Source organism: Vanellus vanellus (assembly GCF_965231255.1).
Source record: "Vanellus vanellus genome assembly, chromosome: 6".
Lineage (NCBI taxonomy): Eukaryota > Metazoa > Chordata > Aves > Charadriiformes > Charadriidae > Vanellus > Vanellus vanellus.
The window spans coordinates 47,579,691-47,604,425 of NC_138911.1; the positions used below are offsets into that span (position 1 = coordinate 47,579,691).

Genomic DNA, 24,735 nt, shown 5'->3' on the forward strand with positions numbered 1-24,735 from the left:
TCTCTCAAAACAGAGAGGGATTGCCTTGGCTTCCCTCAGTCAACAATGCTATTCCTGTTTAACCATTTCTGCCTGGTTTCCCTTAACTGTGGCCTTTGTCCTCTCCTAATGAACATGTACTGATGTTACAGAAATTTGTACCACAGAGGTAGCCTGCTCCCTTTACTGTGCCTTTGAAATATCCCAAGGATTGAAGCAACCCATGGAGACTGAGATTTCTTTGTATTTGTAAAACAGTTTGAGCAGCCTGGGCTTGAGAGAGATCAGTAGGCTTTTGGGACAGGCGTTTGGGCTGTGTGTGGACATACGTGTCTCATCTGTGGCTATCTATAGAGTGTTCACAGCTGCTGCTGTGATTTATAGCATGTTTTAAGGTTCTCAAAGACTTAGTCTTCTCAAACAGGGAGAGAAGAGTGGTACGGCTGAGGGCTACTTCTGATGCAGATGGTGCAACCCACCCTGCTCAGGAGAATGGAAAGCTGCAGTGAGAGCCCCTCTGCACTGGAGTGGTTGGTGCCATGCTGGGCTTGCCTCCCTCCCCAGCTCAGACTGAGCACAGAGCTGTCTGATGGAGCAGTGAATTTTGCTATGGTGGTGCTAAATGTTCCAGGGAACTGTGAGCTGCTGGGAGCACATTGCTGGCTAATTTACACACATTATTATATTCCTATTCCCATCTCATCAATAATTCCAGGCTTGGGTCATCACTTTCTCTCTTACCTCCCTCTCACTCTATTCTCCTTCTCCATAAATCATGGGCTATTTTAGTGGAGCCACTAGGGAGCACAGAGGAGAAAGGTAAATGGACAAGAGCCACGTATTCCCTCCTCCATCCCCCCCCCCAGTTTTTTTCAAAGCCCCCAAACCCCCCACAAACTGAGTCAATATCGTGATTATTGGGAAGACAGATGATTTAAGCACTTGGATCTGTGGTTTTTCTCATTTTACACCTCTCCTAACACCTCCTTTTTCCTCCTTCCATTCTCCTGAGCCAAGCTGTTAACAATTAAAAGGAATTATCTTCCCTCTGGTTTTGACTTGATTTTATTTGTGTTTATAGCGGTTTAGCTAACAAGCTCTACTCAGGCAGCTGCAGGGAACAGGCCTGGTTTCCACTGGGCACCAAAACCTCACGTTTCTCTCCGACTTGCAGCTTTTCTTTTAATTGATCCCTTTTGTTTTCTAAGTGACTTGTTTTTTGTGCTGGCTAAATTTGCCAGACTGACACCCCTGGAGACTTACGACTTCTGCATGTCCCTGGACAGGTAGGGCAGAGGCTTGTGACTGTGTGAGCTCTCCCCTCCCTCACCTAGTGATTCTCCTCCAGCTCAACCTCTGCCCTTACCAAACAGAAACTTTTCTTCACTGCCCATTTCTGCAGCGTCCGTGGGCCTCCTCCTTTGAAGCAATGTGGGCGGTGGGGTTGAAAGGCATCTGCTGGGAGCAACAGCAGCCCCAGAAACTCTCATTGTCCACAGCACAAAACACTTTTCCCAAGAAAATACTGTCTAACAATATTTGTGATCCAATTTGTGAAATCTCTGTTCGTGCCGGCTTCTGGGAGATTGAAGGCCTTGATTCTCATCACCTCCTTTTCTGCTTTGTATCTGTGCTAATGTTAGCCATTCCCAGAGCACGTTCTCATGCCCATCCTATCCCTGTGAACAAGCACCTTTGTTAATGAAAAACTTACTCTCATTTTAAGCAGGATTTTTCTAAGAATGAGCCTAACTTTGTGCTGTCTTTACTTCCTGTCTTAAAACATCCTCCTACCCCAGGCATATGGTCACCCACGTGCACATAGGCAGAGGTGAATTAAATCCCAGTGTTAACAGGTGTAACTCCTGCTCACTGAAGGCAGTTGGAATTGCTTACTGTTAGCTACGGGTGAATTTGGCCTTTTCGCTAAACCACTAGACCAGGGTAAGTGGTTAAATGCTTAGACAGTTCTTATGATCGAAGCTACAAGTTTCCTATCATCTGAGCTGCAGGTTGCCATATGTAATTTGCATAGCACATGTTTCCAGGTTGCAAAGGTCCCTGTTAAGAGTCTCTGAAGTGTGCACGACATGTAAAGTAAAAGCAGCTATTGCATGACAGGCTGACGGCAAGGTTGTCTTCTCTAATGCTTGCTTGGTGTGCTAGGAAGCATAATGAAAGCAGTGGAATGGGAAGTTTGCAATAATGGCCTCTCTTGCGCTGTATCAACTTATACTCCAAGGAACCCTGGTCTTTGCCCTAAGGATTTTCATTGAGAGGTAGTTGTTACTGAGGAAGCTTTAGCACCATTTCTCTCAGTAAAGTCAATGACATTGCATCCATCAAATGTTAAATAATTTGGTGGTGTATTTTTACATTGCTCAACACTATGGTGTGTACAGATCACATTGCGAGTTCTCTATTTGGTCCTCTTTGTTTTGAGGACATAGGTGTCCTTGCTGCTTTGGAGGACTGTTTAGCCAACTGTAGGCATGAAGAAGTGGCTAGAGTATCAAGAAGTGTAAATGAGTTACTGGACAAGATATTAATAGGCTTCATAGTAAAGATATAGTGAGTAGTAGGACTAACCTTTTTCTTTCTTTTTCTTCTCTTGACCCCACAGGTCCTGCAAGCTCCGTGAGTGCCAAGCAGTGAATTATGGGCTGGGTAGCCACCAGTGCATCATGAAGATTGACTTTATTTTTGCCCTCTTGAGGATCACGTGCTTTATGAATTCAGTCTCTCCTCCATCTCGCTGCCACCTCCGTCAATATTGTCATCATTTCTAGGAAAACAGAATTTCAGGCTTGGGCTTCAGCTCTGCCTTTCCTTCCTCCCTGGAACAACCAGTGTCACTGTTGTGTTCTACCAAAACAAACCACTGTGGTTATTTTGCCCTTCACAAAAGTACACTGTCTGGAGAAGTCACTTCGTATACCATGTACTTCTGAGATAAAAGCCTCTGGATCCTAAAGGATAATTGAGATCTTTCCTTGGGGAGGAGACATTTCCTCTTGGTCACGAGCACTGGCTATCTCACTTTTCACTTACTCTCCCTCTCTCTCTGTCACTCTCTGTGCTCTCCTCCTCTTCCAGTTGGATTTAACATTTAGTGTTGACTGCTGGGGTTCTCTTCCCAGTAGTGTGGCTTTTGTTTTCCTCCTAGGGAAGAGAAGATTCTTGAAACAATGGGCTTCACTCTGCACTCCATCTACTTCACCTTGAAGGTGAGTTTGCTGCTGTGCTCCTTGCTGGGTCTCTGTTTGGGTCTGGAGTTCATGGGTGTCCCCAACCAGTGGGCCCGCTACCTCCGCTGGGATGCCAGCACTAGGAGCGAACTCAGCTTCCAGTTCAAGACCAATGTCTCTGCTGGGCTGCTCCTCTACTTTGATGATGGTGGTGTCTGTGACTTCCTCTGTCTGTCCCTCGTTGATGGGCGCATCCAGCTCCAGTTCAGTGTGGACTGTGCAGAGACTACAGTTATCACAGACAAGCAGGTCAATGACAGCAACTGGCACTTCCTGATGGTCAGCCGCAATCACCTTCGGACGGTGCTAGTGCTGGATGGTGAAGCCAAGCCGGGTGAGGTGCGTCCCCAACGCCAATATATGAATATTGTCAGTGACCTTTTTGTTGGTGGAGTCCCATTGGACATCCGTCCTGCTGCCTTGACCCTTGATGGTGTTCTGAGCGAGCCTCCATTTCAAGGATTTATCCTGGATCTGAAATATGGCAACTCTGAGCCACAGCTCCTGGGCAGTCAAGGGGTCCGACTGGAAATGGAAGGGCTCTGCGCAGAAAACCCCTGTGAAAATGGTGGCACTTGCTTCCTTCTGGATGGTGAGCCACACTGTGACTGCTCAGCCACTGGATACGCTGGCAAGCTGTGTTCTGAAGGTAAGAGAATACTTCCCTGCTTCCCATTGATCTTTACATAATCCAAAGAGTTAATTTGTCACTTAGCAGAGCTACGACTGAGCTCTTGTCCGTGCTGGTTGCTATCAGAGGAATTAAAGTTCCACCATTCTTTTTCCAGCTGGAACTAATGAAGTGGGAGTAGATAGAGAGCATGAGCAATTGCAAAAAGTGCCTTTCTGAAAGCATGCTGCATTGGTAGCATGGATAGATTTTCTTCAGCAACTTATTAATAAGGGTAGAGAATATAAATTGGTAAATACAGAACCCTATGTTGGTGTTGGTAAAAGCAGCGGTAAGAAGTTACCTTAGCTATCTGGGTGAATTCCCTATGTCCCTGAGAACTGAGTGAAGTGTCGGTAAACAAGGGCCATGTATGGATGGCTAACATAACTGATTGACAGGACATTGCAGAAGTTAGGCCATCTTTGATGTCAGCTGCTGCTAGTCTGTGGAAGCCCCACGCTCTCCCTCAATTGCTTGCATACTAATTGCTGAATGGCACCTTGATTGTTTTAGCATCCTTGATTAGATTGCTTTGGGACCTGCTGAACGATCTTACTCAGTATTGCAAAGGGAAGAGGAATTTGAGTGTTTCTGCACTGTTTCGTACTCTCTTTTAAAATTTGAGTCCAGAGGCTTTAAGTCAAGTCATGCAAACCACACAATGAAGTGTATTTCCTTGGTCTTTAGCAGTGTAACGGTAATGAACTCTGTATGTGCAAGAGACTTAAGTAAATGGACTGAAAATTCCAGTGTGAATTTGAGAATCTCATCACAGCATTTTTTATGACATTTAGGTTTAAACACAACAGTTTGAGCTTAAGCCAAAGATGAAACCTGGGCAAGAAGTGTCCAATCTCAAGGACAAAAAAAGCCCACTGAAATTTTGTCAAAATGGAAATACTTGCAATAATATCTTATCACAAGCAGAATTTGTTTACTTCTTTTGGCAATGAAAATAGATTAACCGGAATTTCATGTGTAGAATGTGAGAAGTGCTATGCTGTTGATATGTAAGCAAAAAGCCCTACAGAAATAATATGTGAATACAGCTCTACGTTTACAGCATAGATGGAGAAGCAAACATATTTTTATAGGAAGGGAAGGTTTGGAAAATAAACATGACATCCATATGTCCATTCATTTTAAGGTGCTACTAATCATAACAGAAAATTTGGCTTTATATTCAAATATTACAGTAACAGTACGTGACCATTAGATAGGAGGTGTGAGCCTGTGAAGTGCTGAGCACCGGAATTCTTCCTGACTACTGGCTCTGCACCGATCAGGTCCAAACCAATAATGAGTCAGAACTATTTTCTGTGCTTGAACCATAAATTATGTGGAGCTGGAGAGACTTCTGAGTGTGACCAGGCACTTCGGTAGCTGGGCTTCTGGGCCTGATCCTCATACGCTTACGGAACAAACACACCTCATGTCTAAATGCCAGTTTTGGGTAATGGAGGACTATGAGAGCCACACAGGCATGTGGACTCTGAAACATAAAGATATAAGCCTCTTTCTACTGCTGGGCTAATGAATCCAGACTCCATGGGGAGCTGCTCAAGACATCAACAGCATATGGTTTTCAGTGAACATCTTGAGAATATACTGTAAGTAAGCAAAGCTTCTATGTACCTGTGGGGCTATCATGAGAGCTCTAACTAGGGCTCGGGTGGTGGAATTTCTGCATTTCCAGGGTGGGTGGAACAATTTGAAATCCGCCTTCTAATGAATCCAGGGATATTTCTGTTGTAGACATCACAGATCAAGCAGTGCTATTGTTACCTTTTGAAGCCATGCGTCACCATTGCTGTTTGTTTCCAATAGTGATTCATCAGTTTCCAGCCCAACCTTCTATTAAGGTTGAGCAAAGAAGTTTGTCACAATGTACCTTTTCTAGTAAACCTTTTTAACTCACTGTAAGCTGTGATCTGTTCACTCACACATAAGATGCTGTGCAGAGAACTTTTCCAATGGAACAAATGCAGAGATTTCCACAAGCACTCATTACCTTGTCTGGTTCTTCAATTTTCTCTTGCATTACTCCATGGTGTATATTTGGTTTATGTTAGAATTTAATAATCAGCCTTGTTTTCTCACTCTGTTATGCTACAACAGTGGTGATTTCTGTGTGTTAAATGCTGTCATCCAAAAATGTTAGTGTCTGTGCAGATTGTGAAAAGAAAGGAAAAAACAGAAGAGAAGCTGTTTAGTAAGTGGAAAGAAGCAGACAAAGAAAAGTGGCAAGGAAACAAAACAGGGACCAGATTAAGTATAGTTTCCTTTTTATCTGACTTGGAAAAATGTAGCAAACTCCAAAGATGGTCTCTTTCAATTCCGTGAGTGTGGCAGAACTTCCACGGATGAACAGTGGGATGTGATAGGAACAGCAGAACTGGATTGATGTGGCTTGATTGGCCATTAACTTGCATTTTCTTTGTTTGCTTTTTTCCCAAGAAATTGAGATGGTTCTTGTCAGAACTGTTCCCTTTTGTTTTGTTTCCTTGTCCTGTGTCTGGGTATTTGCAGATGTAACATGGTTGTTTTATTCCCAGTGTCATTTTTGAAAAAGATGTTGCTCTTTCAACTGGATATCAACAGCTCTCTTTTCAGGGGGGATCCTTAACTCCATTACAGTATTTACTAGTCTGTAGTCTGTGAGCATACTTTCATTTCGTCACCGGAGTTGGCTCTTTTACTGGGAATTGATGGGATCCAATCAATAACAACTTCTGTTTGAACAGCTAAATGCAATATGTACATTTTTAATAATGACTTCTCTTGACAGTGTCCAGGCCATTACTTGGCTATTGACGGATACCCATGTCTGCAGATGGTAAAACCCACAGCAAACTCATTTATACTGTGGCCAGAGAAATAAGAAAGAAATAGGGAGTGGAATCTGCTGATCCTGAGCTGTGATGGAATGAAGCTCCATTTACAGTATTAGGGGTTACTGTAACGCAAAGTGCAGTTCCAGTTATGGTGAACCTCAGCAGAGAACAGCCGTTCCATACCGAGACAAAACTGTAAATCCTGTCCAGAATGTGTCCCTGATTCGCAGAAATATTTTTGGCACTTAACATGTGCCCAGACAGAGTTACTAGGATTGTGTATGTCATAGTAGCTACAAGCCCAGATGGGTAGCTGAGCTGGTCATTGCTGGTCAATGAGAAGTATGATTTCTGTGCCTGAGTGTATACAGTGGGAGTGCAAATGTGTGCACACTTTGGAAGGTTTGGCTGTTTTGAATAAAATGGGATACTATTTTTATTGCAGTTGGAGTAAACTTGTTCGTTGAATCTGACAGCTCTTTAGGGTACAAAGGATGGCTGATTTGAGTAGCAATTAATTTGTGTATTTCTGGGCAATAGTAGCATTAGACATGAAAGCTGAAGTCAGAGACACCTTCCCCTCTGATAAACCTCATCAGTCTCTGTGGGATCAGGCTGCTGCCAAGAGAATGAGCTTCCTGTAGAATTTGAGCAGCACAGATACATTCATGTCGCTGAGAAAAAAAAACAAAAAAAAAAAACAACCCCAAAACCTTCCCCACGCAAATTTTGAGAACTGTGCTGCTGTAGCAGCCAGATGAGCATGTTCATATCTGCTCATTCAGGATCACGCTGCCTTCCTTAGTCTGCAAGAAATTCTCTCTTCCTCCGACATTGCAGTGCGGAGAGCGAGTTCACTAATGTGGACAGTGAGACTGCAACATGGTATGTACAAGAGTATTTTGGCCCAAGACCTCACTCCTCTCCCTATGGCCCTTCTGGACTTTGTGAGGAAAGGTGAACAGAAGATGTGCTTAGAAATGGCATTAACTCTGCTTGTAGTTGCAGAACCAAGAAGTTGACGTGATCACCAGCTTCACAAAGCACCATGCTGAAGCCTTTGTGTTGCCTGCAGGGGCTGTTTCTAAACGAAGCCTGAATAGGGGCCTGATTGCACCTCTTCCCTTGATTACAGAGCAAGATTTCCTGGGGATGCTGCCTGCTGAATGACAGAGGAGCCGGTTGCTCTGTAATTATCACACTTTTAACTGCAGCGGGAACAGATTTTTCTATAGCCCCTCAGCTTCGTTTAAAGAGACAAGTTACTACAGGATTTATCCTCCACCTGCCCCGTCGGAGCAGCTCAGTTTTGGCTGTGTCTAAAGGGACTGCCTAGCCTCACTTGCAATCTCCGTATCTCCCTGCCAGCCACCCCAAACTTTGTAATACTAAGGGCTAATTTGGCATTTTGCCATGAGCCTGATGGGTGCACTTAATTTGCATATGCATTTACATACATTTTGTAATCAGAAACAAATGAACATGACCATAATATTTGCTTCCACTTGCATATTCCTTGATAGATGAATATAAATTGGTTGTTGTTGCATTCACCAGCAATAAACAGCTGCAGACCCTCCATGTGGTCTTGCGCTCTGGTATTCTAGAGGACAGCAGGCAATTCTGGGACACGCTTTGAGGGGCCCAGATCTTCACTCACTAGTGCAAAACTCTAGAATTGATGGTCACCAAGGACTGTGGAGTAAATATTGCAAAGGGCAAATCTACTGTTTTATGCCACTTCTTATGCTGGCCATTGGGCAGAAGGCTGGTAAGAACTCTGCTCATGACTTACTTTGCAGCAATTTGTTTTTCCCCATCTCTTTCTCTTGCTCATTCTTCCTGGTTTAAGTTCCTTTGGTTGTATTGAAAACAGTAATCTCTTTCCAGTCTGGTTGTAATTTTTTGATGCATTGCCAGATGAGCACCAGAGAAAGATGATGTGTTAAGATATTAATTAATGTTTATAAAGTGCTTTGAAACTCCAAAGTGCAGTTTAAGCACCATTTGTTATTCTCAATAATAAATATTAAAACTGAGCGGGAGCCGCAGAATTTCAGTTTAGATCCTACACACCCCTTCACAGCAATGGCCTAGGAACCGTCTCCCTTCACTGCGCATGGACTGCCTGCAGCTCCGGACCTAGCTGGATTTGTTTCATATCCTCCCCTGCTTTTAATGCAGGGGAGCCACAGGGAGATTACAGGCCCCTGTATGGAGCATGCCATTGATTCAAACAGCCTAGCTGCAATACATGCTGACAGCTATATTCTTCTTGTTTCACTCTTCTGTATTATAGATGACCATGAGGCTACAATCCTTTTCTGCTTGATTGCAGATCAGCTGCAGCCCTCAGGCAACAGACAAGTTTATAGCCCACAGTTAGGTAAAGTTTGGACATCTCCTTTGCTGAAATGAAGCAAAATGGGGTTGGGTACAAAGGAGATTACCATTTGGTGTGAGGTAGAACTGGTGAAGACAGAAAAATTTGTAGGCAAGAAGGAGGTGGGACTTGGGGGGGGAGGGGGTGCGGGGGGGGGAACAGTATGAAAATGTTACTTTATGAAAGAGTAAGCCATAGTTCACATAGGCTGTTTACAGCAGCTGTTCCACCTTGGTTTTACCTGCCTGATAGTATAAGAGAACAGTTCTTGGTTATCACCAAGAGTAGGTTTGAATGGGCTGAGTGAGCTTCTGGAGGACTAAATCTAGCTGGAGTCTGGATACCAGCTTCCTTTATCAGCCCATAGACCAGCCTGCTGGTCCTGCTTTGTCCCAAAGTGTGCACAGATAAACTGGAATTTTTGGGCATTGCTAAACAATGATTTAAATAAAAGTAACTGATAATAATTGTGAAAGTGAGCAGAGCCGGAAATTCCTCTTTCCAATTTATGGTCAGGAAATAATTTGATTTCAGAAGGAAGGTTTATTTTCCTTTGGTTTTGCCCTTAAAAGGGGAGGGGGAGAAAGACTTGATCTATTATTGCTGTCCAGGCTTCTGCTGAGCTAGGCAGCCTGCCATGGAGGTCAATCAGCAGTAAATATAGCCCCAAGCAAGACAGCACATGCTGTAGCCTTGCTTTCATCCTTATTCCAGGGTGGAGGTGTGCAGGTCATTTGCCACAGGGTAATTTTTGTTAGGTTTTGGTGGAAAACGGAGGGAGATAATACTCCCAGATACCTTGAGGATGCTGGAAACGGCACGACAAAGCTACAAGGAAAGAAGAGGAGGAGGACCACATCTGTCCAGCAAACTCTGGCACTACTAAGAGAAGATGAGCGTCTGCATGTCGACCTCAGCACTGAGTGCTCCCGGGTGTGGGAGAAGGTGGTAATCCATGTCTTTGAACTTGATGGATAGCAAATCTTCTTTCTCTCCCTGTAGAAAAAAAGGCGACTGCCATGTTATTGCTGTCCAGGGACAGCAACGTGACTTCTGTGTGTCTCTCCTTCATTGCAGACAGGCTCACTACCATTGTAAACCTACCCTGCAGAGCAAAGTGTTTGCCCTTCCTCTATCTGTGAACAGGTCCAGGAGCTGACAGCTGGGTGCAAAACAGCCCAAGGGCTGAGAGACATAGGTGTGGGGATGTAGGGAGGACTGTGGATGTCTCGCACAACTCAAAGCAGAACTGGTTTGTATTTGAATATATTTGCTCTGAACTGGGGCTGTGACCTGAGTACACTGCATTAACTTCTGTGTTGCCAACGGTGTTGCCAGTCGTGCTGTTTTCAGCTGTCCGGGCCCTGCCTGCATGTACACTTGCTCACCTCTTCTGCACAGGCTTCCTGCGTCCCCCGGTTGATTTGCTGGCAGACTAAAGACTCAGGATTGAATCAACTGACCTTTCTTTGCAGGGGATATGTACCTGATTACCCTCTGTGTCTCAGTTTTCATATCTAAAACATGTAGCCAGTGGGGCTTCCTGTTCTCTAGGTATTAAGAATCCCATGTGCTTCTGCATGACAGTGATAGAGGCGTATAGATATCTTAGCAGGGCAGGTAAATGGTGATAATTCATGAGCATCAAGTAGGATGACCTGGTTTGATTGTCAGTTTTCCAGCCATGCTTACAGTTAGAAATTAAGGTGTCTTTCCTTGTTAAGTGGCCATCTTTGAGGAGTGTTCCTCATGTTTCTTTTCAACTGAAATTTCCCAGTTTCCTCCCACTTTGTGCAGCGTCACACTCTGAGTACTTGGACCCTTCCCAGGCCAGGCTGGAGCTGTGCTGGTGAAGACAAAGCCCAAGCAGCAGTGTAGCACCCTGTTGGGTGACATGGAACAGATGCTGTACTGCAGAGTGCAAATAGGAGCAATGGGAGAAGGAGAGCTTTTGACTTTTTTTTTTTTTTTTTATCTGTCCCCCAAATACCCTCTGTCATAAACCTCTGACGCTGATCAGATGCTTTTCTTTGTGCGGTGACCCACCTATGACTACCTGTCTGCACTGGCGCTCTCCCTGCTGTGGCTGCTGGTTCCAGCCTGCCCCTGTCACCCTCCATGCTCAGGACTTGCCTCAACCTTGTGCTGTCACGGAAAGCAAAGAGTGTATAAAAGGCTACTAGACCAGACTGGCAGAGTTTGCACTTCCTCTGTTCCTGTATGAATCATTGCATAAAAAGCAGGACAACAAAGGAGAAAGCCCTCTGGGCTATTTTTGAGTGTCTAATTAGCCTAAAGCTGGCAAGTGTTTTGTGGTTCTAAGGTACACTGAAAGGGTAGGTAAAATCTTTCTTTTCCTGTTAACTCTCCTCAACACAACTTTAAATGCTTATTAGACACAGCAGGTGTATTTGTAGCTGGTCTGCAGTTTGCAATGTAGGCCAAGGAGGAAAGGGGTACTTGGCTCTCAGGATTTTGTTCTTCTTTTCTTCTTCCCCTTACTCATGGAATTTGACCAGTAAAGGAACCTGAGTGAATGTAATGGACTGAGTTTGACTCTGAGTATTTGACATAGACCTTTATCTGAAAGGAAGAAGCAGTTCATTGGTAGATGTAGAAATTTGAGCTGTAGGTTAAAACCAGGCTTCAATCTCTAATGCTGCTGGCAGGTCCCAGAGTTAGCTTGCCTGCTGCATTTATTCAGAAGCCTTTCTCAGACTGCGTAGTCTCTTGGGTGGATTTTCATTTCTTCTCAGTTTGTTGCCTTAGTACTTGAGAAAAATGACACTGTCTTGAGTTTTCCAAACCTCTGGTGTGTCTCTGCAGGCATGTGTTTGATTTTCTGGTCTTTCCTGCTGCTTCCATCCTGCCAGCCTGGCTTTCAGGGCCAGCGTGCTTCTCAGTACCTTTCTCCTCAAGGTAATATAGGAGAAATCCTTGGAGCTAAAGGCAGGTCTGTCCACTGAGTCTGGTCAGAAACCACAGTTGAGGCAGAGAGAGCTGGCAGAGATGAGAGGGGCTTGTGTTGTGATCTGCAAATTTCATAGCCCAGTGGCGTTTACAGCTAAATTCCTTAAGCTCCTTTCTGTATGTGGCTGAAATATATTGCTTATATTCCCCAAAGAGTTTGTTTTTTGGTTTTTTTTTTTGTTTTTTTTTTTTTTTTTTTTAAATGAGGAAGAAGTGTATGGAATCATTCCTTAATAAATTGCTGTTAAAAATAGAAGGGAAAAAAAGAAAAAGGTGAGGCTTGTGAAGAGGAAAGAAGATTAAATTGCTTGTTTAGAACCACTTAAGTAGCCAGATTTTCTGTGCTTTTTCTTTTGTCTTTTGCCCTTTCCTCTGTGGCTCCTGTGAGAGCTGCCCTGGGACTCCGTGCAGTAGGAGTCAGGGGGCTGTGCAAAGGGACCACCCTGCATGATGCCTGCCTGACCTCTGGTGTAATTGGAGTTCTGTGTAGGTCCTTGTTATTCACATAGCTTTGACTTTAAGGAAGATAACAGGAGATCAATGAACATAAAAGAAATATGGATTGGATATATTGCCATCATGAAGGAGTAGTGGTGTTACACATCTCAGGATAACCAGAGCTAGAGGTGTGTTTACATTAATGTCAAAGACGAGGCACAACTCATGCAGCCATAGCTAACTGAAAATTTGCCAGCTCAGGTACCGGTACCTGAGTGATCACGACAGCTTGGAAAGTAGTCATATGATGATAGTAGTATGGCTATAGGTTTATTATTGGGTAGAAGACCCTCTGAGAAAATGGCAAAATCCTCTTTCTTCAGAGTTCCTCTAGTGGGCACTGTGCTGTTGAAGAACTGACTTTTTTTTTCTTAATTGAAAATGAAAAATAAACATTAGGGCTCCAATTATCAAATTGCAAATTAGGTTACTGGCTTAGCTGTTTCCTCCTAAATTCTCTATTTTCCTTCATTAGTTAAGCTGAAATGCTCAGCTGTGTCTCAACTGCAGCAATGAACACATCTACAACAAATTCCCAAACCTGCTGGTTTTGAACAGATATGAGACCTATATACCTATACACTTTATCTCTATTTCATATCTTACACATAAACATATCTGCAAGGCAGTCTGTTTTTTGACTGCCCTATCTTGTGGCATGTTCAAATGAAAGACGTGTGAAGCAACATTTTGACCAGCTAAGACACATCAGAATAAGACAGCTTGGAAATGTTTTCCTTGTGAGAAATGGTGGTTTCGTTCAAATCAAAATATTTAGAAAAAAAATACTGATTTTGATGACAGTCTGCAGAAATAGCAATGTATTTTTATTTTGTAGAATTTCTGGATTCTGACTTTGTTGGAAATGTAATCTATATCAATTGCACATCTATTTTGAGCTTATTTTATAACTTACTGACATTATTGTCCCTAATACGGACCTACTACTGATGGGCTGTAATATATCACAAAAATGTTGAAGTGTTTTAAGAAAGAGGCATATGATCCCACACTGACTAAAAAGCTCTAATGAAAACCCATGGACTCAACCCCACTGTGCTATGACTGTGGGAACTGTTCGACCCAGAAGTGGAGGCAAAAGGAGACCTAAGCACGGATAGACTTGACCAGAGAGGAGAACAGATTTCCAGCTCAGGAGAACAGATTTCCAGCTTGCGGAGAGTGAGTGGAGCCAGGAGCACAGGTAGGGCGATGAGTCAGATCGATGCCCTTTGAAACCTCCCAGTGTGGCGTGAAGCACTGTTATCATTTAAGTTCATTGGAAGTGACAGATCTGTAGGTACTGCTGTTTGTCAAGAGCTCCAGCAAAGGAAGGCCCCAAGGAATGATCTTGGGTGGACAGGACTTGGGTTGGTTATTCCGCATTTGACTTCTCAGATGTGCCAGTATCATCGAACAGTGCAGTCTCTGAACAGTGACAGTGAAGTCAGCAAGGCTGCATATATTAAAGAAGAACCACAGCTGCTGATTTGAGAGTTTGGGATTGCCAGCAGTATGGTTTTTAGCTTTTTAGTGTGTTGGACTGAACCTAAGTAGTTTGCAGTGTAGCTGGACCTGAGGACTGGGCAGTGGGCATTCCCCAAGAAGAGCATAACAAATATTTCGTTGTGCAAGAAATGCTCTTTGAAATGCAGCCAGCCCAAGCTGAGATTTGGGCTTGATGAGCAAGGCTCCGCTTATGAAAATCACTTGGGAACTGCACTAGTATGGCACGACAGCCATTCTTGAGCTCTGGAATCTTTTCCCTGTCAATGCCGCTGCCAGTGTGGTGACTCCCAGTTTGCCTGAGGCAAAAGATAGCTAAACCAAAGAACTAAGTAACAGATCCTCTATCTCGGGAGAACAATTGGCTGTGATTTCAGACCTCATTTGTCAATGGTGTTTAATTATAGCCCTGCTACCGCTTACAGTGGAGGTCACTGCTCTGTTGTAGGTCTATTTAATGCTCCCTCTGGCCCTAAAAATCTATGAATCTATATCCTGCTATTTTGGGGCATTTTTAACAGTCCCCACTGGTTTTCTTCCAGAGCTGAAATTGCTTACTCTTGGTTACTTGACAAAATGTTGTTGTTGGAAAGCTGACTAAAACAATTTAAGCCACTTTTCAGGTCTGGGAGTGAAACAGAATGTAGGTTTCATCTTTTTAGTTTCTAGCCTTACACTTGCCCAGTTGTTTTCTCCTTGTGAATGGCTGGCTGACTCTGCTGCAGCGTGGGTACATGAACTTGCAGATACAGTGTCATTAACGAGCTTTTCTGTAGAAAATACATCAAACGTACAGATCATTGTATAAAATGTTTTCTTGAATGTAAATAGTATTCATCTTAAAATTAACCTCACAAACCAAGTGGTCTTTAATCAGGCAAAGCCTTTGTTCTTACTGATGAAAAATGTGCTTGACTAAGAATTAAACCCAAATCTATTTAGATTTGTTGATCTTGTCAGTTTAAAAAAATATTACTTTTAAGTCCCATTTTGAAAAATGATTCAGGCACCTTGAAGCCTTATGACTGGTTCTCAATAGTAATTTTGGTCATTGTACCTTCATATTGTATTTATTTCCATCCTTTTTCACCTCTAAAGATTTGGCCAAAAGAACACATTTCTATTTGAGATTCTTTTCTTGCCTGTGTTTGCCTTTAATAATTTTAATGACCTGATACTGAACTAAAACCAAGGCCATTCGAATGTTCCTTTTTTTTTAAACTGAGTGAAAAAGGAAAATTAATTGCAAAAATCCTGCTTTAATGTGATGTTAAAGTTGTGAATTTCAGAATTAAATGGTAGTACCTGCTACAATCAAAATGCCACACGGCATCCATTCAAATGTGCTTCAGGCGTCCTGCACTTGAATTGTGTGCAAGGCAGGAAAATAAAAGAGCTAAAACGCTGTCAGGTTAATAATAAATTGTGCATACATGTGGCACATTTCATCAGAGTATTCCTAAGCATCTCACAAGTACTGATAAATCAGTCAGCCTTCACATCACTCTACCACACTGTGAAATGCATGTTATCTCCATTTTACTGATGGCAAAACTGAGAGGCAAGCAGAATGTGAATTATTGAAGGGTGTCGAGTCAGAAGCTGCCTGAGGTGGGATTGGAATCCAGAACGCTAAATCCTAAGTATTAAACAATATAGTAGTTTATCTAGTTTTATCCAAGTGTGCTAGAAAAGCCACAAAATACTGTGGTTTGCATTGAATGTGAAGCTAAAAATGGGGCTTCAGATTTTTGGGATTCACGTAAAATTTCAATTGATTGAAATTCAAAGAAAGATCTCTTTTCTTTCTAGTGGACTAAATTGTCTATATCCAAGCAGTTCTGACATTTGTGGCTGTTGTCGCATAACTTTATCAGCTGAAATCATCTTGAACCAGCTTTTTCCCTACCTCTTGTTAGTGTGCTGCACTATTTGGGCTATGCTTTACGGATTCCTCTGCTTAGTGTTGGTTTATAGTCAGTAATGAGGAAAAATAGATTTGTGACAATAAAAGTTTTAGCTGGTTTTGCCTATCTGTGGTTCACATGCTCTTCAATATAACTTCAAATCAGGGAAGACAAGATCCAGTTCCTTTCAGTGTTTCCAGTAGAAAGAGGTTTACAGTATCACCAAAAATGCCAAAATGAAACACTAATTCCAGCTCGACGAATGCTTTACTGAACATCCCCTTGGATGTAATGTGACAGGAGAAAGTCTAACGGGGTCTTATGTGGTCCCCTCCCATCTGCATTTCTGCAAACTTGCCAAAATGATGGGCTCATGTAACTTCTTCGTGCCTAGTGTTCATTGTCAATACAGTGTCGTGGTTTAGGCTGACTCGGCTACTAGGGATGTGGGGCACCCCAGATGGGACTGACAGATGCTCCCCTCTACCCTCTTCTAAGAGGGGTGAGACAGTGAGTTTTACTGGAAACTTTGCTCCAGAGTGGAGTGACTCCAGCATACCACTGAAGGCAGGACTCTTATGTGCTGGGCTTCTAGCTGAGAGATAGGTTTGACTTTATAGAAGGTTGTTCATATGGGGTGGAGACAGAAGAGTTTTTGATTGGGCTATTTTGTTTTGTTTGGCTATTTTGAGAGAATATCACATGGAAAAACAAATTCTGGAAAAGACCTGGGCTCTTCGTCTCTGCTCTCTTTGAGCAGCTTAAAAAGAACATTTTAGAAGAGTTCTTTCTTCTGTGTTCGTTGCCCAAAAGTCTTCTCCTTTAGACACTGAAAATGATTCCAGTATGTCCCATTTCTAGCGTTAGGCTTGAAAACAAAGTTGCCAGGCAAACAACAGGCACCCAAGTGAGCAGAAAGTTCTGCATGGAATAAAGATGGTGGCAGATGGGGCATGATACCCTTGTGCTTATTCTGGAAACAGTAACATAATGAGAAAACTTGGGTAGAGGCTCTTCAGCCCAAACATGCTCTCTTATTTTCTGTGTAATCATGAGATGCTGCATTTAACCGTAGTGTCCTCCAACAGATACTCTGTTTTACTGCATAGCATACAAAAGCGTGAGTAGGAGTCCTCTGGTCAGGGGTAACTAACCAGTTCTGACCTGACGTTTATTATAGAAGCTGTTTAAATTAAGTTATTACAAGCTGCAAGCATTACTTATGGATTTTTTTAGTGCAGTGCACAACAGAATTTAATTGTTGGTGCTGTGAAGCAGCACATCACTGGAATTCCTTCAGGTCTGTAATAAAACTCATCAGCAGAACTAGGCCGGAAAGAAACAGATCTAAACTAACAGGCAATGCTAAGATCAGGAGTGACATTTGTTGGTAGTGCTGTCAAAGTAGATCCCAAGATACTCACAGAAAAGAGAGTGGCCAGTCCAGACTGAGATAGCTAGAGCTATTAACTCCATGATAGATGGTTGGAGAGTGGTGCCCAGACCTGTGACTGTATGGATCTTTACCTTAAGTCTTTCTGGCAGTCCTTCATAAGCCAAACCACACCTAAACACCACCAGTCCAGCTGTTCCTTCCTCAGAGCAGAAGTATGATGAATTGATTTTTGTGGCTGCTTATGGCTCTTGTGCTTTTTGCTGCTTTTCCTCCAGCCTGATTGTTCCATCCAGGCTTCACCCTGGCTCTGTTGGGCTCCTCACTGTGTTGGGAGTAGGAAGGAAGCAGATAGCACTCTGACTTTGGGACTAATCCTTGTTCCTCTTGGCCCCAACCCTAACATGGTAGATGGAAGAGGCTAATTTCAGGAAGGGGAGTTGGAGTGAGAGAGATGGCAGATGATGTGAGGAGAAAGCAGAACTGTCAAGATGATCATGGCTGGCAGAGGAAGAGCCTTCCAGTTGTGACTGGCCAGGCCAACTTTTGCATGCTGGCACTGGGAGGCAAAGCAGTCTTTCTGAGGCAAAGCTATGGGAAGCTGGGGGTTGGGCTCTGCAACTGGAGAAAAAGAAATTGAGTCAGCAAGGGAGAACCCAGTCGCGCTGTGTGTTTGAGGTGAGAAGGCTGCCCAAGCATAGAAAACTGATCAGCTTTAAAGGCACCCAGTTGGAAGGTGAAGCTGTATTTTCACATTTGCCTCCTAGTATTTGTCTTCAACTAAGTGAAGTATCAATATCTTTTGAGGATCTATTCCATGAGCATCTGCTGGGACGACTCCAAGTCTCCCTCCTTTTGATTTTTTATTCCCTTGCTGGAATTGGCTACCTGATGCTAGAGACAGACTGCTCACTCCTTCCTAGCCCTCATCAAATGTGTCCCAAGAACCTTGTAAGAACAATGCAGCAATGCACGAATCTCTGTTTTCCTACGACAGTTTTCCTTTTTCTCATTCCAGTTATCTTTTTCTCAATCTCCCAGAGAATGGGGACTGAAGTCTTTTAGGTCTTCAGATGTCACTATGGATCCTATTTGGCCCACACATTCCACATACATGAAATTAGAGGAGTTGTAGGAGCTTTGAGTGTCCCTCTCCGTTAACAGGATGACGTAAAGGAGCTGTGACTGTCTTTTATTTCCCTCCAGGCCTTATGACAGAGAACTAGGTGGTGGAAAATGGCTAATACACTCAAGATAAAGTAATTTCTGAGAAAATACTCATCTCTGTTATCTCCTAGACTATTTGCTATGAATTGCTTCTGTCTGTCTGAACTGACTCTTCCTGACCCCTTTGGGATTCAAAGCGCTGCCAGCTTTAAGCGCTCTGTATTTTCCAGGGTTGATCATTATATGGGGTGGACGCAACAGGCGTCTCTTCTGTGTGGGAATCTCAGAAACGAGCAGATGCTCGATTGTCACTCTCCACAAGAATGTGTAAATTGCAAGACATGAGGTAAAAGCTCCATCTGCTGGAACAGTCTTTGAAGGCCCTGTTGGAGACAAGCTCCATCCTTCTGCTCTCAAATGAGGTGGCTTCATTAAGGTCCTCCTATAGCAGACAGGAAAGCAAAGACTAGCATGGAAAAGATAGCAGGTAGAAAGCAGCGAGAGCTGATGTTACTCGTGCTGAGGCAGCAGCACCAAGGCTGCCTTGATCATCATTGGTACCGGAGCCAGGTGCTGTATTTCAAAGGTGATTGCCAAGGTCCTGCCTCCAACCTTGTCAGGGATAGCCCAAAGTTGGCCAGTATCCAGCAAACCAATGATAATCTGTATGTCATGACATGGCATGCTGCTGAGTGATCTGGAGTCATTAAGAAGGTGGTCTGCACTGCATTTGAGACAATGGGAAATACCTTTCCCTATTGGTATGGAGAAAGACTGTGAAGAGTAAGATCTAGTGACAAAGCAGTACTAATGCTCACTACCGAAGGTCCTGTTATATCTTTGTCATCTGCTGAAGTAGTATCATGCAACCTGGGGTATATTAAGGTGCTGTTAAGTGCTCGGAAGTTATTCTTAAGAGTTTCAGAGACCTTGGAGATCAAGATATCAAGTATAGCTTACAGGATGTGAGATGGTACAACCAAAATTACTATAGTAATAAATAGACCTCTTTGACCATATCAGAGCTCTTTGCCAGCATCAGTTGAATAATACCCAGTGCAAAATGAATAGGGAAGGGATACCAGTTCCTCCTGTGGGACTGAATATGTCTATAGTCATTAATTCTGGCAACATTTGATTTCTTGATAGGAGCGTCATGCATTTCCTGAAGGAGATCCTGCAGGGCATAAAATTGTAAGGAACAGTCAAACCCAAATGTGACTCTGAAGAACTATGGAAAGGTGGCAGTATGGTATTTACCATATTTTTAAGAGAGAAATTTGTTTAGACATTATTAAAGAGGGGATTGGCCAAGGTGGTTTTGCAGATGGTACTGGACATCCCAAACACTACGGCTATGTCTACCATGGTGGCAAGGTGCTACAATGGAAGATTAGACATCAGAGGCTCAAAGAGGCCCAGATCAATCCTGAAGGCTTTCACTTCAGACTTTATAGCTGTAATACAGCATAGAACCACATGTTCTGAAATACTAGAAGGTCCAACTGGCGCTTTCTAGGGTTTAGCATTTTGTCATTTAATTACAATTCTCGGATTGATAGATTTTACTTTCTTAGCAACCTGAATGTCATGCCAAGAAGTTTAGTGAGATGTTGGAGGATAACAGTGGTCGTCTTCCCTAATAATACAGCCCCCGCATGTTATACAGCTGCAAATTTGCAGTGGTGATTAGGAGCACTTTCAGAGTTTAGTGAATAAATCTTTGGAGACAGCCTCACCTCTTTTGTAAATCATGGTATGGCTGTAGCTATCTAACCAGTTTAATCTTTTATATTTTCTTCTCCATTCTTTTTTAGGGTATCCCTCATAAGAAAGCTTGCCCCCAATAGAAGTGGGTGTTGCTTTCTCTGGGAGTCATACAAGAGATTACGTAGTAGTGAAGACCATGTTATATTACATTGTCGTGGTTTAGGCCAAAATCCACTACTGGGGACCTGAGGGACCCCAGATGGGACCGACAGATGCTCCCCTCTACGCCTCTTCAAAGAGAGAGGCAGAGGAGGAAAAAGAGACTTATGAGTTTAGAAGGAACTAAACTACTTTAATGAAATATTAATAATAAAATAAAAAGAAATAATGAAATATATACAAAACAGTATCAAGCTCCCGAGATGACAATCACGTCACTGGGGCAGTCCCAGGCTGGACTCAGTGACGGACGGGAACTGGATTCTGGATGTGGATTCAGGATCGGGATCACAGGCAGATGAACAGAGTCCTCCTTAGACATCGGCCATTGAAGGAAGATCCCTCAGCTTTTATATTGAGCATGAGGCAGATGGGATGGAATACCCTGCTGGTCAGTTTTGGGTCACCTGTCCTGTCCGCTCCTCCCCGCAGGTGGGACCCCACTATGCTTTTCCGCTTCCGGCCCTCCAACGGGGCAAATAACAAAGTTGGTTGGCCTTGGGGGTTATAGCAATAAGTACAAGCGAGAGCCTCTCTGCATACCATGCCTGGGCATCAGCTATAAACATAGGTCTTATCACTCTGAGAGAGTGAACAGTGTCTGCACAATATGCAGTTAATTTCAGTAGTTAGAAGAGGCCCAGCTAAGAAGTGAAGTTACTGAACAAAATTGGTTCTGTTTTACCTCAAACCAGGACATTCCACCCCTTATTCCATACCATTCCATACCATGATAAGGCAGGTTGTTTGCCTGTTCTAGGTCTGAAGGAACCAAGCAAGTGCATACATATTGTCTTCTGTTAAAACTTTAGGATAGTAAAGTGAACCTTTATCCCCTGACATCTCCAAGCCCAAGACTGGCTCACAGTTCTTGCATACCATCACCCAGTCTGTAGGATGTACCTTAGAGTGGTGCTGTTAACCTCAATGTTCTTAACACACAGCCTGTTTTTTTTTGCTGACTCTTGTCATGTTATTGTGAGGGGTTCATTAAGCATTCAGAATTTGGAGTGGAAGAGTATTCTACTTCCCCCAGTAGATGGAAGCTACAGCAGTTAATCTTTCACCCAGAGCAAGCAGTTAAGTTCATGGATGTTATGACTGATAGACAATGTCATCCTCTTGGATAGTTTCTTTTTCTCTAGTCATTTACAAGTGGGGATTAAACTGTATTACACTGGTAAGAGGAATCAGGGCCTCTCAAATGTTGGAATGCAGAACTGATGCTATTTGTTAGGCTTCACCTCTGGCCTTCTGGAGCATCGCTGAAGTCAATATATTCTGTCTAGGCACCATAAAAGCAAGGCATCACATGTTTCCACCTCACCTTTTTATGGCTAATCCTGGAGAAAAACAGTGTTCCTTATTGTCCTCCCAACAGTGACAATGGTCATGACCATTCTAGGGCAATATTATTATAAAGCACAGATACCCACTTGAGCTATCTGCTGTGGTAAGTAATGTGCTCTTGGAAGGAGATGAAGCTACAGTAATGTCCCGAAATACAAAGTTGTCAGGCTGGTCTGCATAGTGTTTCTGCCTGTTTTACAGAGTTCTGTTGTGGCATGACTGATAAGCAATACGTCCATATAATGTTACGTTATATAAACAGCCAGGGAGAGGTACTCAATTGTTGTCTCCCTGGGAAATCACCAGGATCTGGATCTAGCGTTATTAGCCTTGTTACTCTACGCCTCCAAGCTGGCAAGCTTGCTCACCAGACTTCTGATATTCAGCAACTGGTGGCTGCTGAAAAAGTCCTTATAAATGTTCTTCTATACATTCTGTTAATACAGATATTTCATGACAGACTTGTTTACGAGGGAAGATACCATGTGTTCCATCTGCTGCTCCATATACTGCCTGTGCTAGGTTTCTATTGGCTTAATTTTGCAACTGTGTAGTTTTCTTATTACTTCCCCATATACGCTGCCTAATATCCAGGATTAGGTGGTACAGAGCTATGGTTTTCCTGATCACCTTTTACTGAATGACAGTATTTGGGTTGTCATACCTGTCTGGATGTCCCACTAGACCCCACCCTTCTTCAATCTTATGTGGATGTATACCAGAATGACCTGCAGATAATGTTCCTAGTTGAGTGGCTGCTGTGCATGACAGATGGGAGGTGAGTGGTTGAATATGAGTACCAGTTTGCTTACAGATTCAGGAGATTGTCATACAAGCCAAGTTCTCATCCAGCAGGAGTTACTTCTCAGAGTATGAGTTTTAAATAGGAGCTGCTTAAAGCTATCTGAACCTGTGCAAGGCCGTGGTAAAAAGATGGCTCCTACGTGCTGCCCTTGCAACATGCTGGAGTAATATTCAATTCTTGGGGTTCACCTTGCAACAATATCAGCATATCACATACTTATGCAGTTACATCCAATCTTGTATTCTGTTATAAATTCAGTATTAACAGTGTTAGTAATCCTTCAGGGTCTCCATTATACTCACTTTTTTTCATTAGAGACTTAACTTCTACCTGAAGCCTCAATGTCTGCCTTCTAAAGTTTGATTTGAAGCAGCATTAGACTGTACTACCTTTGAATGTTTCTTCTTGTGGGTGTCCTCTAATACAAAAACTCATCGTCAGCTCCTTCAGCTGTACCACACAGCCTTCAGTTGCAAAAACATGTTCCATAACTCCGTACCTGAAACTCCAACTTCATTCCTACCATGTCCTTGAAGTTCTTTTCAAATCACCATCTGTGCTGTTCCTCTTCTCAAACTTGCATTCCTCTGTGGGGTGGAAAGGAATACATCTCTTGGACTACCTCCTGGTGTATATTGACTATATCCAGCCCATTAAAGATACACCTTTCTGAACCAACTCTCATTACATGAATGGGCTGGTTTGGATAGCCGGGCACACTTCATCAACTGTTGCATAGTCTTCCATCCTGGAAGACATTAAAAACCTGGCTAGTGAAAGTCCTGAGCAACCTGCTGTAGTTTGACCAGAGGGAGCTGGGGAGTCCAAAGAGGTGGTCTCGAGAGGTACCTTCAAACCTCAAGTACTTTGTGATTCTGTGGATTTGTGAACTTGGAAGCATATGGTTAGTGCCTGTTTCTGCAGCATGTTGTGAGGTGGCAATACAGAATGATCCATTTTCTACCCTTGTTAAACATTATGTCTTTGACAAGGCAGCTAGGTCAGATGCCAGTTCAGGAATACCATCCTTCAGTTGCTCCTTGATATAGTTGAAATACTTTTCTCCTTCAGTCCTGGAGGGATACTGCTTTCCCGTCATTTCCAGTGGGATCCACACTGATGTATTCTTGAAGAAGAGAACAGGTATTACCTTTCAGTAATTAGAGGTCATAGAAAAGAAAGTACAGTCCCTCTTCCAAATCCCTCAGCAATACTGCTTACGACCATCACTGAAATCCAAAAATGAATTGCATCTCTGCTCCCTAATGGTTATTATTTTGTTTCAGGGCTGCGTCTCCCTAGTGAAGGAAGTTTTTATTAGCTCTTCAAGTATGGGACTGATTACTTACCTGGCTGTGAATGAGGCTCTGTAAGATGTAATCAGAATAAGCTGAACAGCTTTCCCTGGTTCATGTTGCAGTTATGGGCCCTGAATTGTTCGAGAAATAAGACAGAACTTTGGCTTTCCATGACCTCATCACTCATGTGCAGGTACAAACACCCTGGGACAGCCTGACATATGCTGCTGGTCCTAACACCACCTTTTTCCATGCTTTTGATGCATGAACACTTAGAGCTGGATCCCAGCTTTCCCAGTTCCTGGAGGAAAGGTTTTTTACTCATGCAACAATCACCTGGTGGAAATTTTCTTTTTCCACCCTGACATTATGGCACAGCTCAGCTGCAAAGAGATTGCATTTAGAAATAAGAGAGTAAATTATATTCTTTCTGCGCTTAAGACCCAGGTGAGGTATCAATTAGTGCTAGTGTTTGACGATTGTCTTGGTGGTGGGATTGTGCTTTCTCAGTTTTTACAGTGCTCAACACGTTTGTGTACTTTTGGAAGCCTATTACTATGATGGTGGCTTTTCTGGATTCAGGAATCAGCCAGGATATGAATGGAATGCTCCACTCATCTGCTTTCACTTAGGTTGTGAAAGGACTGCTAGCTGGGAATAACTTTGAATCTTTATTCACGTACAGTGGATTTGAACTGATGGTTTGGAGGTGAAAAGCTTCGTACTGCTCAGCAGTGTCTTTTGTTTAATAGATGTGAGAAAATGAGCATGGAAGCTATTTATTGCATGCTCCTT

The 24,735-nt window shown here is 43.1% G+C and overlaps 1 protein-coding gene across 1 annotated transcript in view; it reads left to right on the forward strand.

Moving 5' to 3' along the window:
* Positions 1–3,167: 3,167 nt before the first annotated feature.
* Positions 3,168–24,735, forward strand: part of NRXN3 (neurexin 3) — a gene marked incomplete at both ends in the record, with an annotated part of 989,746 nt that continues 968,178 nt past the window's right edge. Inside the window, one exon of the mRNA XM_082484857.1 lies at positions 3,168–3,876. Within this exon, the coding sequence (XP_082340983.1) occupies positions 3,168–3,876 (709 nt within the window). The remainder of the gene's footprint in view (positions 3,877–24,735) is intronic.